The sequence below is a fragment of the Rhinolophus ferrumequinum genome, chromosome 2, assembly GCF_004115265.2.
Source record: "Rhinolophus ferrumequinum isolate MPI-CBG mRhiFer1 chromosome 2, mRhiFer1_v1.p, whole genome shotgun sequence".
Classification (NCBI taxonomy): Eukaryota; Metazoa; Chordata; class Mammalia; order Chiroptera; family Rhinolophidae; genus Rhinolophus; species Rhinolophus ferrumequinum.
Window position 1 is genome coordinate 83,343,115 of NC_046285.1, and position 18,779 is coordinate 83,361,893.

Sequence of the window (18,779 nt, forward strand, 5' to 3'; positions counted from 1 at the left end):
CTTTTGTGAGTAGTGTTTTCCTTACTATACTCAGTTTTGTTTTCTTCTTTATTAAAAACTGCCAGGAACCACAGGAAATGTGTTATCATTCAGTGAAACAAGAGCACATCAGGTGGCTCAGCAGAAGTCAGAGCAGTTCATGATTTATAACCAAAAGCAACTCACGAGGATTTACCCCTCCGCCTACCGCATTGATTCTAGTAACTTCAACCCTCTGCCCTACTGGAACGCAGGTTGCCAGCTAGGTGTGTATGCCTCGGGAAGGAGCGGTTCTCTGTATGTCTTGAGTCTATGCTAACATTTTGCCTAATTCTTTCAAACTTTGAACTTATACAGTGGCACTGAACTACCAGTCTGAAGGGCGAATGATGCAATTAAATCGAGCCAAATTCAAGACAAATGGCAATTGTGGCTATGTCCTCAAACCTCAGCAAATGTGCAAAGGTGTGTGTTATTTCATAGTCATATATCTGAATGCAGATGACCTGTATTGAAGGAACTCTCTGGAAAGTGTGATTCCGCAGTGTTTTGCAACATGATTTTTTTTTTTAAAGATAGTTTAAGGTGTTGGAACATAAATTAAAACTCTTGTCACACTATAATATTTAGAATGTCCTCCCCTGAGGTTATGCATGTGAAGAGGGACTTAGGTAGCAATGGCTTGTCATCTGAAATCCAGTGCCCTAGCATGATATTCACTGGACATTACTTATAAATTGGACAGTGTTTGAGCCATATTTTTCATAAACTCTCTTAGGCGGTGTGAGTCAGAAACATGTTGGCAAAATAAAAATACCACCTGAAACAATTTTATCAAGCCTTTAGTCAATATGGCCCAATTACAAAAGTGCTAATAAAAAAGGAAAGATAATGTAGTGTTGTATCAAAACAACACATTTTTTTTGGTTTTGCTTATTAAAATTCTTTTAAAATTTCCCAAATTGGGGTGGCTGGTTAGCTGAGTTGGTTAGAGCATGGTGCTGGTAGATAGCACCAAGGTTGCCGGTTCAATCCCCGCATGGGCCACTGTGAGCTGCGCCCTCCTTTAAAAAAAGAAGAAAAAATCCCAAATTGGATTTTTAACAGTTGAGGTAAAAATGTGTTGACAGATGTGTTTTCCAGATTTTATGCTTTGCGTGTTTTCTTGTTCTGCTATTTACTTAATTTCAGATCTTCTTTCTGCTTGTTATATTCACTGTATGCCTGAGATAGTTTAGGTTAGAAAATTATTTGGATCTGACCTACCTGGTCCTCGTCTCTGTACAAGTGTCATTCACGTAAAATGCTCCTCCTCCCCTATGCCATGACTGATCATTGCAATTGCAGACTCTTGCTTTAAATTGGCTTGTTCCCCTGACTTTCGGAGCATGGATTCTAAGAAAAACCACAGTAATGGAAATGCCAGCTGGCATTGGCTTTGGGCAGAAGCCACACTGATAGTTATGTGATAATTTCTTTGCTCTAAGAAACACTGTGGTAGCTCAGCATTTGTTGTTTCTTTGTTTTACAAGCTTAAGCTGTACATGTATGTATGTGTGTGTTTTCCCACGCTACTAACCTTAGATTTTTACACCTGCTTTACTTGGCTTAGGTACTTTCAACCCTCTCTCTGGTGATCCACTTCCTGCCAACCCCAAAAAGCAGCTCATCCTGAAAGTTATCAGTGGACAACAACTCCCCAAACCTCCAGACTCCATGTTTGGAGACCGAGGAGAGGTAAGCCATGTATGACCTAACGGTTAATTATGTGATTATTTTTTGTGTTTACACATTTCATCCAAAATGTCAGCTGTGTGTGTGTGTGAGTATGTGTGTGTGTGTGTGTGCGCGTGCGTGCACATTCATAAATGAGCACTGACCTCAGCTCACCAGATATTAACCAGCTTATTGGCAAAGCACACACACTTCCTTCTGGACTGCAGTGCATCATCTATTTGGGAGGCATGAGTGCATGTAATTCAATTCATTATTTAAGATTGACACGGGCGATGCGAACATTGGGGTGCAAAAAACAATTTCATTAACACAGACACTGCGTAAGGATATGTCTTAACTCTCCATCCACATTCCTTATCTGCTCAGACCCTCATCTCGGCTGTATGTCAGCCACCTGTTCCTGGCCACATGCTGACACTTGTCATCACTTGCTGCACCTCTGTCGCATGATTTTAAAATGGCTTCCTCTGTGACCACAGACTCCTGTCTTTCCAGAGCTTTTATTCCCTTACTCTCATGATACCTGGTCTTGGCCTTCTTGGCTTCAAGTTTCTCCCTACCTCTCAGCCCCTCCGTTGTTCGTGTCCTTCCTCTCAGAAGTGGCCCATTACTTCAGATTCTTTGCCACTCCCACCTGTTAAACCATCACTTCCTGATCTTCCAGCTCTGCAGCGTGGCACCACCATAAACTCTTTGTCTCAACTCTCAACTGACCCACAGTGCTGGGCTGCCATCCCAGCTGCACCGTATCAGCCCACTGTCCTACTCTCTACAGTGGCCGTTCCAACCTTCTCTCTTCTCGAACAGTTGTTCTCATCACTTTCTTTCTCATTTTTAACAGATAGCACCATAGCCTACTCCTCAGAAAGCAGGAGCTTCAGATGGAACCATTTCTTCTATCTCTATGGCCTCCAGGCTAATCCAAGCCACCATCATCCCTTGTCAGTTCTGCTGCAGTAGCTTCCCAGCTGACTGGTCACCCTGCTTCCATTCTGTTCTCCTCTTAACAACAAGGATACTTGTTTTGGCAGTATCAGAAAGTTTATCCTTACCTCTTCTTCTTTCTTCCTTTACTGTCTATGCAAAAGAATACACTTTCTGAATTTTCTCCCAAACTTTTTATTTTGAAATATTTTAAACCTCAGAAAAGTTAAAAGAATAGTAAAATGGACACCATATTTCCAACACCTACATTCACCAATTAAATTATTAAATTTCGTGACATTTTCTTTGTTTTTTTTGTAGATGTGTGTGTATGTAGGTGTGCATACATATTTGTGTTTATATGTGTACACACACATACATATACACATGAAAGAGACACAGCAAATGTCAAAATTTAGTTATATAGACTCACATACATATATATGTATTTATGCATTTGCTTTTCTTTGCAGAGTCGTTTGATAGTAAATTGTTAACATAATGACCCTTGGCCGTAAATATGTCAGCGTTTCTCTCTTAAGAACAAACAAGGACATTCTCCTGGAAAACCAAATATAATCATGACACTCATGACATTTAATATTGGTACAATAGTATTATCCAGTATAAAATCTATATTTGATTTTCCCCAATTGTTCCAAAATTGTCCTTATATCTTCTTCTTTTTTTTTCCCTTTTCTTTTTGAATTCAGGATCCAATCAAGGATCATACATTGTTTTATGATGACATTAGTTGTCATTTCTCTTTGGTCTTTAAATATCCAGAATAGTTCTCCAGCGTTTTGATTTTATTTTCATGATATTGACTTAAAAAAAAAAAAAAAAAGGTTCAAGCCAGTTATTTCCAGAATGTCCTGCAATTTGGATTTACCTTATTTTTTTCTTCATGACTAGAATCAGAATAAATATATTTGGCTGGACTATTACATGTGCAATGTTGTGTCCTTCTCCATGTCACATCAGGAGCCACATGATGTCATTTATCCTGTGGTTGATACTGTTACATGGATAAGGGGTTCTTCCAGATGTTTTTCACTGTATGGATATCTCTTTACCTTTGTAATTAATACATAGTCTCTGATGAGTATTGGTGGTACATGGAGATTTCTGTAACAACTGTACCATGACATGAAAACATCTATGATTTCTATCAGGTACAAAATTGCAGTGTTAACGTTCCTATGCTGTTCTTTAGTCAGAGGCTAATGTAAATAAAGGTAGAGTTTTTTCTTCCCATCCAGGCTCCCTGAAATCTCAGTGCATGATGTCTCACATTATTCATGTTTCTGAGAATGAAATCACAATTTTTCTTGTTCCCAATCAGAAAATTGTCATCTTTAATTTTCATCTTTTTCCCCCTTTGCTCTTTACACCTAATTAATTATCATCTCTTAGGTGTTCTACCTCCCAAATCTCGTGCCAGTCTTCCTGCCACTATCTGATTCTATTATTCTAGTATCTCACCTGGGTTATAGTACAATGAAACACACACTGATATCACATGTTCACAGATGAGGAATCTGAAGCACAGACACTTACTGAACTTGCTGAAGGCCAACACGGGAATGAAACTTTGAAACAGGAAGTTGCTTTTAAAGCTGGTGGTCTTGACTTCCTTAAAAACAGAAATCATATTCATTAGCTGCCCAAAAATCCAAGATCCCCATTGGTCCAGTTGTACCACAGGGTTCTATTTAAAGGAACCCTGTGGACAACAACTCCTCTTTTAGCATAACATAAATAATTGAAAATGAGTAAATTTTAACTATGGTTTATTTTCTCTCTCTCTCTCTCTCTCTCTCTCTCTCTCTCTCTCTCTCCCCCCCCCCCCACCTGATTGTTTTACCATGTTCTTCTGTCATACCACTAGCTCTTATTCCCTGAAGTCTCCCACAAAGCTCTATACTCTCTTTACTCTCCATGATCCTAAAAATATGTTTTCTGATACTTCATAACTCTCTCCTTTCTGGGTTTTTTTTTTTTTTTTTAGAGTTTTAGAGTTTTAGTCCTTCGTTGCTCATTATCCAGAACTTGCAGCATTAAGGAGAGATTACAGATGGCCAATAAAGCAGGATCCCTTCCCCCAGAGGAGGGGTGATGGGCAGGAAGTGCGAGGAAGACGAAACACTCATATTTTTTCTTTTGATTACTTTTTAATTCTTTTATTTATTTTATTTAAAAAAAAAGATTTTTACTAATATATAGTTACCATACAGTATTATATTAGATTCAGGGGTACACCGTAGTTGTTCAGTGTTTATATACCTAAAGAAGTGATCACCATGATGAATCCATCAACCATCTGACACCGTACTATGCTGTCCCACTATTCTTGGCTGTATTCCCCATGCTGTGTATTACATCCCCGTGACCTATTTGTTTTATACATGAAAATTTGGATCTCTTATTTCCCTTCACCTTTTACCTCCCTTTTTAAATTTTTCAATTACAGTTGATATTCAGTATTATTTTAACTAACTTCAGGTGTGCAGAATACTGGTTAGACATTTATATAATTTTGGAAGTTATCCCCCTGACTAGTCTAGTACCCACCTGGCACTATACATAGTAATTACCATATTCCCTATGCTTTACTTTACATCTGCATGACTATTTGGTAACTACCAATTTGTATTTCTTAATCCCTTCACCTCTTCCACCCGACTCCCAAACCCCCTCCCATCTATCACCCCAATTAATCTAGTATCCATCTGACCATACATAGTCATTAACGGTATTACTGACTATATTCCTTATGCTATACCCTACATCCCCATGACTACTGTGTATCAACCAATTTGTACTTCTTAATCCCTTCACCTTTTTCACCTATTCCCCCAACACCCCTCCCATTTGGCAACCATCAAAATGTTATTTAGTGGGTGTCCTGTGGAGCCCAGTGGCACAATCTTCCTGGTCACCAGAGCCAGGTTTTCTAGGTGTTTCCCTTGTGTGGGTTGTGTGTGCCTTCCTGTTGTCGTTGAGCCTTTGTTGCTTTCTGCGTGTCAATTGGAGGGATTGACCCTTGGGCTCATTGGTTGTAAGGACTGGCCATGACGCCAGTGAAGGAGCTATGGTGCAGGGGCTGACCCTACAGAGCAGGATTCGCTTTAGCGGGGCCCTGGTGCCTGCCCATTCTGCCCTTTGGGTGTATCATCCTGGAGGCAGCAGGGTGATGCTCTGGCTCAGTCTGAAGCTGGCCACTGGGTGTACCAGCTCAAGGGCCTCCTGGGTGGGGACCCACTGCAGGCCACATTCAGCCACAGCCTATGCCCTGCCTAAGTCCACCTGGCATGAGCCACAATTCTGCCTGTGCTGTGCTTAGAGATGCCCCGAGAAGCCAAGCTGCAAACCAAGGCCAGGTTGTCACTAGTGCTGGGCTTAGGGCTGCTCAGCCAGAGGTACAGGACACACTGAAGCCAGATGCTGCTTGTTCCTGTTTTGTGACCTTTGAGAGATTTCAGAAAAATCTGCAGCGTGAGCCAAGGCAGGGCGATTGTATGGGAAAGCCACTGGAAGTAGTTTGGGTGTGCCCGAAAGTTGGGTGGTGCACGGGATCTCAGAATCACCAGGCCGTGGCAAACAAAAGGTGTTAGCCAGTTTGATGGAGACTCAGATATGGTGGCTGACTGTGTCTGCATGCCAGAAGTTGAAATGTCTCAACAAAGAAATAATGTCTTCCGCCATCTCTTCCTAGAGAAAGCTGACCCTTCAGCCCTTGCCCTGAAGCTAGACAATTCAGTTTCTCCCCAAATGTCTCTGGTGCCTTTTGAGCTGCTGACCCAGAGCAGCAGCTCAGAGAGAGTGAGTCTATTAGTGAGTAAGTCTGTGTGCGTCTTCTTTAAGAGGAGTGCATAGGATTTCAGCCACCTGCTGGCTCATACAGCCACAATCTCCGCTGATTTTGACAGCCAGAAGTTATGGGGACTTCTCTCCCTGGCACTGGAACCCTGGGCTAGGGATCCAGGTATGGGGCTGGGACCTCTCACTCCTCTAGGAGGGACCTCTATAGTGGAGATATACCTCCCAATTTTTGATGATCACTCACAGGTGTGGGACCGGCATGTTCTGCATCTCGTCCCTTCTTACGAGTCTCAAGCTGGCTTCTTCTGTGTGTTCTTAGTTGTAGGACTTCAGGCGATTCTCAATCTTGGTTGTTCTGTAGTTTAGTTGTAATTTTGATGAAGTTGTGAGAGAGGTAAGCACAGCATTTACCTACTCTGCCATCTTGACCAGATATCTATATATCTATATCTATATAGAGCTGTATAATCTTTCTATTTTTTTAATACTTTTAAATTTGCATTATAATATACAATTAGTTTAACTGCATTAAAATTCACAAATGAAATGTGGATAGCTTGATTAATTGTTATATAACCCAATTTAAATACAGAACCCCCAGAAAGCTTCTGTCTAACCTGCCAGTTAATCCTGCCTCCCCATCAAACACCAACCCCTATCATAATAGATTAATTTTGTCTGCTCAAACTTTATGTAAATGGACTTCTACAGTATTTACTCTTTTATGTCTTACTTACTCAATGTTATGTCTATGTAGCAAAACTTTGTTCTTTTTCATTGTTGTATCGTATTAATTAATGAATACTTCACAATTTATCCATCCTATTCATGATAGACATTTAGGTGTTTCCACTGTGTGACTATTAAGAATATAGCTGCTCTGAGCATTTGTGTATGGACAAAACTCTTCATTTTTGTTGGGTACATACCCTGAACTGAAGTTGTAGGTCCCTGGGTAAAGTTTGTGTAGCATTAGTAGATACTGGCAAACAGACATTTAATCTTTTATTTTAGTCTCACAGTCTGAATCTGTTGTACCTGATAGAGTTTCTGTTTTTTAATAAGCACCTAGTAAAATGAGTTGCTGTTGAAATGTGAACATTTTGGCCAATATTCTTATGTTAATGAACACATGTATAAAAGTGTATTAGTTGTGATAACACACTTTCTTTATTTATATATAGATCATTGATCCTTTTGTTGAAGTTGAAATTATTGGATTGCCAGTAGATTGTTGTAAAGATCAAACCCGTGTGGTGGATGACAATGGTAAGACGGTGATCTGTGCTCACTTTAACTGGTATGCTTTAGAAAGAGAATTTGCACTGGAAAAGATAAATGTGTCTACATAGAAGAGAAACCCTTTAAGTCCACAACTGCCATCTGAGCTTATGTTCAGAGCTCTTGAACACATAAAACTAAGTAAATGCGAGATTGATGCGTGGAATGTTTTGATGGACATCGTCTCTCAAGGCTTTTGCTTTTGAAGCAAAATTTTTTTCTAGTGAAAAGAATGAATGAAATTTTATATTTTTATATTGTGTTTTCATTACATGAGTTACCTCAAAGTTTTCATTTGTGAAGCCTACGTCTGGGTGATTTCTCATTTTTCCTGGAGCATGTAAAACACTAAAGCTAAGTGCAGCATGCTCGGGCTAGAGCATTCTTGTGTTTGGGCCATAATGTAAAGAAAGCTTTCTTTACCCAGCCTTCATGTCTTTTTCATGGTAATCTTTTAACATTGTGTTTGTTCACACATTTGACAAACATTATTGCTTACCTATTTCTCTCAGTCTCTGGTCATTAATACTCTAAAATAAATCTAAACCACAATTCTCAAAATGTTTGAGAAATTAGAGATTCATAGACAGACCTTAAGAGGAGTTTTTCTAAATGCTAGTTTAAGGAAAGGAAATTTGGGGTCCGAGAGTGGCACAAACCTGTTACTTAGAAAATAACATGCTTAAAGAAAGTCAACGTCCTATATTGCATTTTTATACCAGTGTCAATAGATTTTTTTTTTTCTTAGAAGCAATTGAGAGGTTATCACTAAGTCAACAAAAAGATAATTTCTTCTTTTACTCAGGAGGGGCATTTCGATGATTTTCAGTCTGTAATTATTTCATTAGCTGAGGAGTTTATCAGGGTTAAATGCTGATGCTCCCTGAGTGCATATGTTTAATAAAACTTATTTTCAGTTTTTAAAAGGAAAAACTTATACAGTACTTAAGTTTTTATCAATTTAAATAATTGTTTACCTGAGAGAGTTTTACCAGCAAATAAATATATTTTGGCTTTTAGAATTTGAATTGAATTATGTACCTTTCTGTTTATTTTCAGTAGCTATGAAAATATATCATCTTTCATGTATTAAGGTTTTGCTTCATGAGATGCCATTGGAAATCAATAATGCACAGTCTAATTAGGCTTTGTCATTAATTATATGATCCTAAGCTCATTATTTTCTTTGAACATCAATTTTCTCAACTAAAATGACTTACAAATACTTATGTTTCCTACTTTTTAAAAAGTGAGCGTGTATTGTGTAATTTTTAAAAGCTAACGTATTTTTAAAAGTCAGTAATATGCATTTTTTTCTTAATTGGAAAAAAACAAAACCAAAACCTGCTCTGCTACCCTTAGAGGATTGCTATAAGAATTAAGTAGGATGATGCATGGTAGCATTGAAATCAGTACAGAACCTTATTAAATGGTTGCTGGTGATGATTACAGCAGCAGTCTTTGGTGGGCGAGAAGCATAATTCTGTTGATGGGATGGGGTGGGAATCAGTCTTTATGATATTTGCTAAAACATTCTTAGATCGCTGCTATAGATGCTTTGTGACCTTATTGAAGCATCCTGAATATTGTCTAAAAGAACCTTCTCTACAATGCAATTTGGCATCAAAGATTATTAGCATTGATGTAATCATTTACAGGCAATTTTCTTAGCAATTATTTTCTAGCAATTGGGTAAATTCCAAGGCTTTATTTCAGTAAGGCATCCTGGAATGGCTTGGTCATCTGCATCAGTTTCATAAAATTGCAAGCAATTGTCACTGTCTGCTTTGCAGATGTTATGGCCAATTCATTTTTAGGCAACCCTTTGCTTTTCTGATTTTTCTTTTCCTATTTTTCTGAGGATTTAACCCTGTGTGGGAAGAAACCCTGACATTTACAGTACACATGCCAGAAATAGCTTTGGTTCGGTTCCTCGTGTGGGATCATGATCCTATTGGACGAGACTTTGTTGGGCAAAGAACTGTGACCTTCAGCAGCTTAGTACCTGGTAGGTATGGGTTGGCCGTTTCTCTCTAGACCGACCATTGTATTTTCTTTGGAAGATTTAATATATAACATATACAATCTACACAATATATAACATGATATGTAAAATGTGTTAGATGATAATGTGAGTGTTCACAGGCATTGTGAAATGTAAAGAACTGTGGTAAAGTCAGATACTTAATTCACTAGCATCCATGGGAAAGCCAAATGCAAGTTCAACTGAAAGAAAACTACTTTCTCCCCTTTTATCAGGCTACCGGCATGTCTATTTGGAAGGATTGACAGAAGCATCCATATTTGTCCACATAACAATCAATGAAATCTACGGAAAGGTGAGAAAGACTATATGGCTTAAAGCCACAGGCAACCATCAGATGGTCCTGAACAAAGTTATTTACTGACGAATTGCATCAAAGGAGAGCACATCTTGATGAGCTGTTCTTTATCAGGAAACTATGGGGAAGCCCATTGAGCCCAGTGTGCTATCCTGCCCTCAGGTCCCAATCCACCTGTGCTCCTTCTATTCTTTAGGGGTGTGTCCTCATTCCTTCCACCCTGGGGGCCTTTTCTGGGCTTACAAGAAAACTACTATTCTCTTAGATGATTATTTGCTTGGCTAAAACAGTGAAGATATAGTTGAAAATTGAATTTTACTTCTTAAAAAGTCCCAGCTGGCTGCAGTGGGAAATGTAGTGTCACAGATGTTTGATGAATTACTTGTACTAACCAAGCTGTGATTCCAGCCAGTGCTAAGCAGGATGAATTTATTTGATGCCATTGTACTTAACTGAAAACCTAAAACTCATGAATGAATTTCAAGCCATCCACCACAAAAAGACTTAAAAGAGACCACAAAAATGTATTCCACCTGATGCTGCTCTCATCATTCTAGAACTCACTTGAGGTTTACAAATCAATAGGCTGTCCTCTGGTCATGCCAAGTAACTGGGGACTTGGCCACTGGAATGAATTTTTAGGACCAGATGTGATTTAGAGGGACTGTAAGAGCATTGAATAAAGCCCAGGAATGTTCAGTGCTCTTTTGCAGAAATTCTATTCTAGCCTGGGGTTTCTCCTTCAGAAGCATTTACCGTTTCTGTGCCTCAGCTTCCTCATCTGTAAAATGGGGGGAACATAGTACCTACCTCATTAATAAATATGTGTTATCCTTCGACATCTGCCTGGCCCATAGTAAATGCTCAAAAATGTTGGCTAATATTAATATTATTATGACTACAAGCTAATTGCTAAGCAATGGACCAATTGAGCCTACATTAGGGGTACATGTTTACCTGGCGTCAGTCTGGGTGGGGGGACACAAGGGATCCTAATTTCTAAGAATGATGAAGTTTTATTTCACAACTTTCTATGGTTAGTCCTGAGTTTCTGTTTGTGCTGCTTGTTGCGACCCTTTCTTCAGCCCAAATACATACAAATGTGAATGATCGAAGAATGATTCTTAAGTTCTAGGAATCCCAGGTTGACAAAGTTGTTTCTCTAGCATTTCTCATGCTTGAGGGGCACAATAAAATTAAGAAATTGTTTAAAACTTGAGACAGAAATAAATTCAAATATGAAAAAGAAAGTGTTCCATAGGACTTCTCTCTCTTAAATAAGTGTCCCCTTATAAGTAATGTCGTTTATCACTCTCAAAGTCTGGGTTGGGATACCCAAGCCGGAATGTGACGGTGGGGAGTTGGAACAATGAATGAACCTGCAGTGAAAAACCACTGCAAACTGGAAGAAAGGGTTTACAGAAGCATATGCATTTTTCAATTTTGTTTTGACTCGTGTGACCTTCGTGAATGAAGCCCAATTGTGTTTTGTTTTTTCCCTTGCAGTGGAGTCCTTTAATACTCAACCCCAGTTATACTATATTGCACTTTCTAGGAGCTACAAAGGTAGTTTCTCAGCATGGTGCTTTCTTCTCACTGGCATATTTCTTTTCAAATGGTTCTGGCAGCATGCTTGCTCATGTCACTCCATTTTCCTGCTTACCACTTTGAAACATGCATCTGTTGCTTTAGCGCGACTGGAGTTCTTAACAGTCTATTAACTTGCAGAAACATTTCCTACCACCTTGTCATCTCTGGGTAGGAAACTTCTGGGAAAGCTTGGTTGTGCAAATGGAAGGCTGCCGTCCCCACACAGTAAGGTTGAGAAGACGTGCATGGCATTGTGCAAACATGCTGTGAGCTGCTGTTTTCTTGGTTTGAGTCTATACTACCAATGGCTGTAAAATTTCATTTTGTATCCATTTTTCATGGAGCTGTCATTTAGAAGGCAAGTTGTTGCCACCGTGGCATTCGTTTGACTTGTGGTTGGTCCTTTTGTGTCTTCAGAACAGACAGCTCCAAGGTCTGAAGGGACTGTTCAACAAGAATCCCAGGCACAGTTCCTCAGAAAACAGTTCCCATTATGTTCGGAAGCGATCAATTGGAGATAGAATTCTGCGGCGCACAGCTAGCGCTCCAGCCAAAGGCAGAAAGAAGAACAAAATGGGCCTCCAGGAAATGGTAGAGATAAAGGATTCTGTGTCTGAGCCTGCCAGGGATCAAGACGGTGTTCTGAGGAGGACCACACGGAGTCTGCAAGTGCGCCCAATCTCTATGCCTGTTGACAAAAGTTTTTTCGGGGCTTTGTCACTGCCTGTATCCGAAACAGGAAAAGACACTGAAGGAAAAGAAAACTCTCTGGGTAAGATACGTTAAGTTTCTCTAAAGATAAACCCCTGCATTTTGATCTCTGATTATCATTATGACGAGGTTGACATTTTGTAGTCAGTATAAAATGTACTAAAAAAAAAAAATAATTTTAATGTTACCTTTTAGACCAGATTTTAAACTTTGGGAGAGGGCAGGGGGTAGAAGAGCTGTTTCCTAGTCCCTAAGGCCTTAAAATTACATGTGAAGTTGACAGTGAGGGATAAGAGGAACCATCAGGTGTGATGGCATGGAGCCTAGGTATGAGAGAGGGAGGTGAAATCTGCAAAATATGAGCAGACATCATGGTTTTCTATGTGGGTACCATATTTACTGATTGTTCTGAGCTCAAATAGAATTACGTTGATTTTTTTTTTTTTTTAGGTTGAATATAATTGTATTTCTCTCCCTGCCATATAATACATTTCCATGATTGGAAATGTTTACGGAGAAAGAGGAAAGGGCAGATGTTAAAAGCAAGTCACTGTCTTCACTTGAGAAATCTTTGCTTCTTTGAGAGGTAGCTCAGGCGATGTTTTCCTGTGGCCTCATTTCCCTGATCCCTGGATGTTGGCAGGGAAGGAAACATGTCTATGCCTCCTTTCCAGTTACAGGCTCCTCAAGCCTAGGGACCAGGCATTACCCATCTTTTCTCCTAATTTGAGCATAATGCTTCACTCATATCAAGAACTTGATAAAGAGTGATGCCTGCTTTCCAGTGTGCCAAAGATCTCTTGACTTCTGTCGGTGACTCCTCCTCCTGCCTTATTTTAAATAATTGAAGCACTACAACTGTGTCTATTTGATGTCTCTGCAACAAATATGTTTGAATTAAATCAGAATCATCTCAGACAAGTAGAATGTGATCCTTTTTCTTTTAGCAAAATTCTCCTTTTATCATACAATCTAATTTCAATGATCTACTCTCTCACAAAAACCATTTTATTTGTATTGATTTTTATTGTAAGCTATTTTAGGGAGACAAACCGATTTTTGAATGACCTCTTTGAAGGAGAAAAAGGGAGTTTAAAAGTTTGAAATTTTGCTAAGAGCAATGTCAGAAGAGATGAAATGTGTGCTTTAAAATTTGTTTCTAAACTCCATTTGGGGGGAAATAAAGCTGTATTTAATAGAAATCAGTAATAAATCTATTAATGCCAAAATTAAGATGTTAATTCAACAAGGTGCGTTAGAAAGCAATATTGAGGTGATGTTTCTTTCCTCCCTTTATAAAACAATATGTTTGTCATTCAGATAGATAGATAGATAGGTAGGTAGATAGATAAAAACCTGTGATAAATATGGAGCAATACATAGGCATGGAATGATTCAAATTATAATGTAGAAAACAACGTTAAGTGAAGAAAATGCTAAATACAAAATTCTATACATAGTTCTGTTTCTCTACAAAAGCTTGCAGTGGCTTTCTCTGAGTGGAACATGAAAGGATATTTAATTTTTTTTCCTTATAATTTTTGAGTTTATCAAACTTTTAAGATGAAATTTTTAGTTAGGAAAATAATAAACAAATTCTTCTTGTATATCATGATTAAAAGCATTTAAACATTATTAAAATAATGTGATCAAGAGTGCTTGAACACTTAGAATACTGTGTTAGCATTATATTAAACAGGATTGGATACATCCAACTTACTGTGAATTGTGTGTTTTTATAGTTTTCCTTACTGTGCTTGATATTTTACTGCCCCTTTGAAGGGGAGAATGTGACATGAAATGTATGTATTAAAAACAAAAATATGGTTAACAGAAAACTAGCTATTAGCAGTGGCATCGAATTTGTGACCAATTCTTGATTTTTATATTTTAAATTCAATAGATTTTGATATTTTAATACATTTATTGCACTTTCCAATTTGTTTTAGAAATTAATTATATTAGATCTTTTGCTAAAATGTTTTTTTTTTTAAATGATATGACTTGTGTTTTTTATTAATACATGCTTAACTTTGAAAGCTTATAGTATCTTGCTTACAGGTACCACAATACTTTGTTTAACAGAGCTGTCTTGTTCTGTTTTTATTGCCATGCTTCTGTGTAGTACAAATCTGAATAGGAAACAACTTAAGGTAATCCTCACTGTAAAAGTATGGTAACTCATTGACATTTTTTTGGTAACGAATATTACATCCTTAACTGATGTAATAGATTTTCAAAGGGAAGCTTCAGTGAAATTCCTATGAATATATTTTACCATTTATTCATCACACAGACACTTTGTTGCAAACCTATGCAATCCATAATTATATTTTGTCACGATGTAACAGATTTACATTCTCCATTTGTCTGTCTGAAGACAAACATGAGTGTTCGCAGCTCTTACATAAAGTGCTACATGTCACCTAAAATGTTGTTTGTTTCATTCAGCAGACGTTAAGGATGGCAGCAGGAAAGGGAAGGCAAGTATGAAAGACCAACATTTTCCAAATTTCAACAAAAAGTTATCCTCTTCCTCCAGCGCTCTCCTCAACAAAGACATCAGCCAAGGGCACTCTGCTGTTTCTACTGCTAACATGTCAATCACAGAACAGGTGGAAGTGCCAGGTCCTACAGGTGGGAGAACCAAATCAAATGTGTCAGGTGACTGCCAGGAAGACCACTGCCCCAATAAATCCCTCTCCCCAAAGCATTTGGCTCTTAATCCTGCAGTTAACCCAACACAAGATCTGTGTGGTGTGCAAACCAAGGAAAATGGGAATGCTGGCGGCTTTGCTGAAGGAAAAAGCACATTGTCTGGAAGCATCTTTTCTCAAAGCAACCTGGAGATTAAGAGCTTGGAAGGTAATTGGGGTAAAGGCAGACCTGCAACCTCCTTTTCTTTGTCAGACGTCTCTATACTCTGTTCTGACGTACCTGAGTTACAGTCTACAGCGATTCTGCAGGAGAGTGAAATTTCTCATCTTATTGACAATGTCACTTTAACAAATGAGAATGAGGCGGGTAGTTCCATCTCAGCACTGATTGGCCAGTTTGGTGATACCAGCGATCAGGCTAACCTCACAGTTGCTTCTCATCTTCATAGCACCAGTGTGATGTCAGGCCATCCTCTCTTACCCACTATGAACATGAAAATGCCCTCCAAGCATGGCTTTTCCAGGGGAAACCCCAAGTCATCCTTACTGTGCTCGTCTCCTGAGCCAATTGCATTCTCTAGTCCTGAGGCCTCTGAACGCTCAACGCACACAGTCGTTTGTGAGACTGCCTGCACTCCTACTGTCTCTAAAACCAAACCAGATGATGACCTTTCTGGGAAGGCCAAGACAGGGGCCATGGAAAGTAACCTGCCTCTTTCCTTTAATACGTCTCACTACCCGTTATCAAAAAGTCCCACCAATGGGAAAGACTGGGAAATACTGAGGAACCGCAGCCCTGCCTCTTCCACTGACTTGACACTGGGAGACGTCATAGCTGATCCCACTCTTGGTTTAAATTCTGGGGAGAGCAGTCTCGTGGAAATGGATGGAGACTCAGAAAATCTGTCTATAACAACGTGTGAATATAGGAGAGAAGACCCAAGTCACCTCGCTTCTCCTTTAAAGCTGAAGTACAGTCAGGATGTGGTGCAACATGTTCAAAGAGGCTTGAGAAACGGCTACTGTAAAGAGACTCTCCACCCTTCTGTATCTGAAATATTCAACAATATCCAAGATGTCAAAAATCAAAGTATTTCTTGTCTAACCTATCAGGGTGCTGGTTTTATGCATAAGCACTTCTCAAATTCAGATGCAAAAATGAACCAGACCTGTGAGCTCCCATCTGGTGCTCAAGACTTGCATGCCCCTGCATCCAACCCGTCCCGGCACCCTCCTCTGCCTGTTCTGAAACTGCCCAGTCCTTGCAAGTCCAAAAGTCTGGGAGACTTAACATCAGAGGACATCGCCTGCAATTTTGAAAGCAAGTACCAGTGTATCAGTAAGAGTTTCGTTACCACTGGCATCAGAGACAGGAAGGCTGTACCTACGAAGACAAAGTCCATAGAGCCGACAGATGCCCTGACTGAGCAGCTGCGGAAGCTCGTGTCCTTTGACCAGGAAGATGGCTGCCAAATGCTGTATTCGAAGCAGGATGCCAGTCAATTCCCCAGGGCATTGGTCAGGAAGTTGTCATCCAGAAGTCAGAGCAGAGTGCGCAACATTGCCAGTCGTGCCAAGGAAAAGCAGGAAGCCAACAAGCAGAAAGGTGTGAACCCCAGCAATGTGGGAGGAGTGATTCTTCGAAACAAACCCTCCGGGCCCACGCCCGTGGGGAACCGGCACTCCACTGGCTCCTACATAGCGGGCTACCTGAGGAGCGCCAAAGGCGGCGGCGTGGAGGGCCGAGGCATCCCCGAGGGCGCGTGCACGGCCCTGCGCGCCGGCCACGCCGACCACTTCTGTTCGGATAATTCTGCTTTGCAGACAGAGCCAAGCAGTGATGATAAACCGGAAATTTATTTTCTTCTGAGACTGTGAATTCCATAAAGCTGCATTTCCCATGTTTACAAGGTAGTCTGTAGAATTGTCAGAGTTTTCAGTAAAAATGGTCCATGGCTTTGAAATGATTTGAAAATGTATTTTTAAACTTGTATTTTGGGCTCCCTTTGACTCCATGTGTTCTTCCCGTTTATGCATTTGTATAGAGATTCGGGTCACATTTCCCACGTACCTAGGATCTTTCTTCCCTGTAAACTCTCCCGGTATGAAATGTGTGCATGTCCTACGTGTGAAACTTCTCAGCAGCCTGGGGTATAACATCTGTATGCTTCACCTAGATGTCCTTTACTCTGTGTCCTCAGATCACAGTCACAAACATAGGTATTTTTACTCTCTAACTCGTGAATTAATCAAGATAACTTTGCAAAGGACAAAGGGATGAATTCTTTATTTTGAAGCCATGGTCATCTTTCCTCTTTTTCCCTTTGTTGAGAAGTCCCAATGCATTTTTATAACTCAGTTAAAAGAAGATTTAAGTAATTAACTTTACCTTTTAAGATTTCTTTACCCCACCCAGAATGGGAGTTCAAAAGAGATTGGTACCCGCTTCCCCCAGACCGTCTCATTTTTAGAGTAAGCTGTGAGCGTATGAGGAATAAAGCAAACTTCTGTATATAAGGACACAATTGTTTGTTTTACATAAATTTTGTTACATATTTTTGCTAATGGCTTTCTATGTAACCCAGCACAGTTGCCAAGCTATTTGTTGTGCTTTCGCATTTTCTGATTAATTTATAGACTGCAAATAATGGCTTTCAGAATGAGGGACTTTCATCAGACACTAACAATAATAATAGCAGAAATGGAAAACTTCCCCTCAAACTTTCAAGAAAAAAACCCACAACAACACCTTTCTTATAATAAAATCCAAGTGAATAGTCAATTAGAAGAAACCTTTTTCCTTCAGGGAGCCAAGTAACTATATTTTAGTACCAACATACATTATTTTCACAGTGAATCCATTTTTTTTATCGCATGTTCTGATGTCCCTCTGCTTTTTGTAACATTGACTGCAATGATGTTCTTGGAATTCATGAAAATATAATTAAAACAGATTTTTAAACACTTGGTGAATTGTTTTTCAATTGAAGTTCATATGATGACTATTGAGTAAGGAATGCAGAGGACTTGGAAATATTTTTCCTTTTCATCTCTTCACCACAGAAGAGATAAGTTCTACAGGGGACAGTTTCAAGCAACAATTTATGTCTCTGAATGTTTTCATTATGCTTTAAAGACAAATTTCTAAGGTGACTTGAAAAGAAATCAAATATAATGAGTTTCTCTGAGTTTGGTGTTGATATTGCTAGTTTAAAAATATTCCTTCCCAAATGTTGCCCTGGAGGGGAAGGGGAACAGGGAAAGGCAGGTAAGGTGGTATGTTTGGCATATCAGACCACCTGAAGCTTTGTTGTGTGGGGGCAGAAGGGGGAGGAATACAGGCAGACCCTGGTTACCCTCAGTCCCCACCTCTGAACTTCCCCCCGTGCCGAGGGTCTTCTGTCTTTGGACAAGCCCTGGGATGCTGTTTGGGGTAGAATGTAATGGTGAAAGGGAGAGTTACCCATTTTCATCCCCTTAGTGAACCCGAGACATTTTTGTCTTCTTGCGAGTTCTGAACCCACAAAGTTTTATCCTTAGACCTTGGCTTGTTTTTAAAGTATACTTATCTTAAAAGAGATTGGCATAATGTAAAGTTGTTGAAATTCATTTCCAAAGGAGTAGAGATTAGCTGCCTTTTGCACATTGACAAAATCTGTATTGTAGAAATCCATGAGTTTACATTTGGGTGTCAACCCTGTCTCAAAGTGATTTAGTAGTAACATAAATGGTT

At 39.4% G+C, this 18,779-nt stretch overlaps 1 protein-coding gene across 7 annotated transcripts in view; it reads left to right on the plus strand.

The window, feature by feature from the left end:
- PLCH1 (phospholipase C eta 1) overlaps positions 1-18,009 on the plus strand; it is a 192,418-nt gene extending 174,409 nt beyond the window's left edge. For 2 of the 7 annotated variants that reach the window (XM_033089832.1, XM_033089852.1), the window contains 9 exons: positions 66-245; positions 337-444; positions 1,592-1,716; positions 7,650-7,734; positions 9,608-9,754; positions 10,006-10,085; positions 11,595-11,654; positions 12,096-12,450; positions 14,841-17,991. In XM_033089832.1, coding sequence (XP_032945723.1) covers positions 66-245; positions 337-444; positions 1,592-1,716; positions 7,650-7,734; positions 9,608-9,754; positions 10,006-10,085; positions 11,595-11,654; positions 12,096-12,450; positions 14,841-16,924 — 3,224 coding nt within the window. In that variant the 3' untranslated portion in view covers positions 16,925-17,991. Of the gene's footprint in view, positions 1-65; positions 246-336; positions 445-1,591; positions 1,717-7,649; positions 7,735-9,607; positions 9,755-10,005; positions 10,086-11,594; positions 11,655-12,095; positions 12,451-14,514; positions 14,543-14,840 lie in introns of all 7 variants that reach the window. The other 5 variants (XM_033089879.1, XM_033089890.1, XM_033089843.1 and 2 more) reach the window with 5 other exon arrangements.
- The last annotated feature ends 770 nt before the right edge of the window (positions 18,010-18,779 follow it).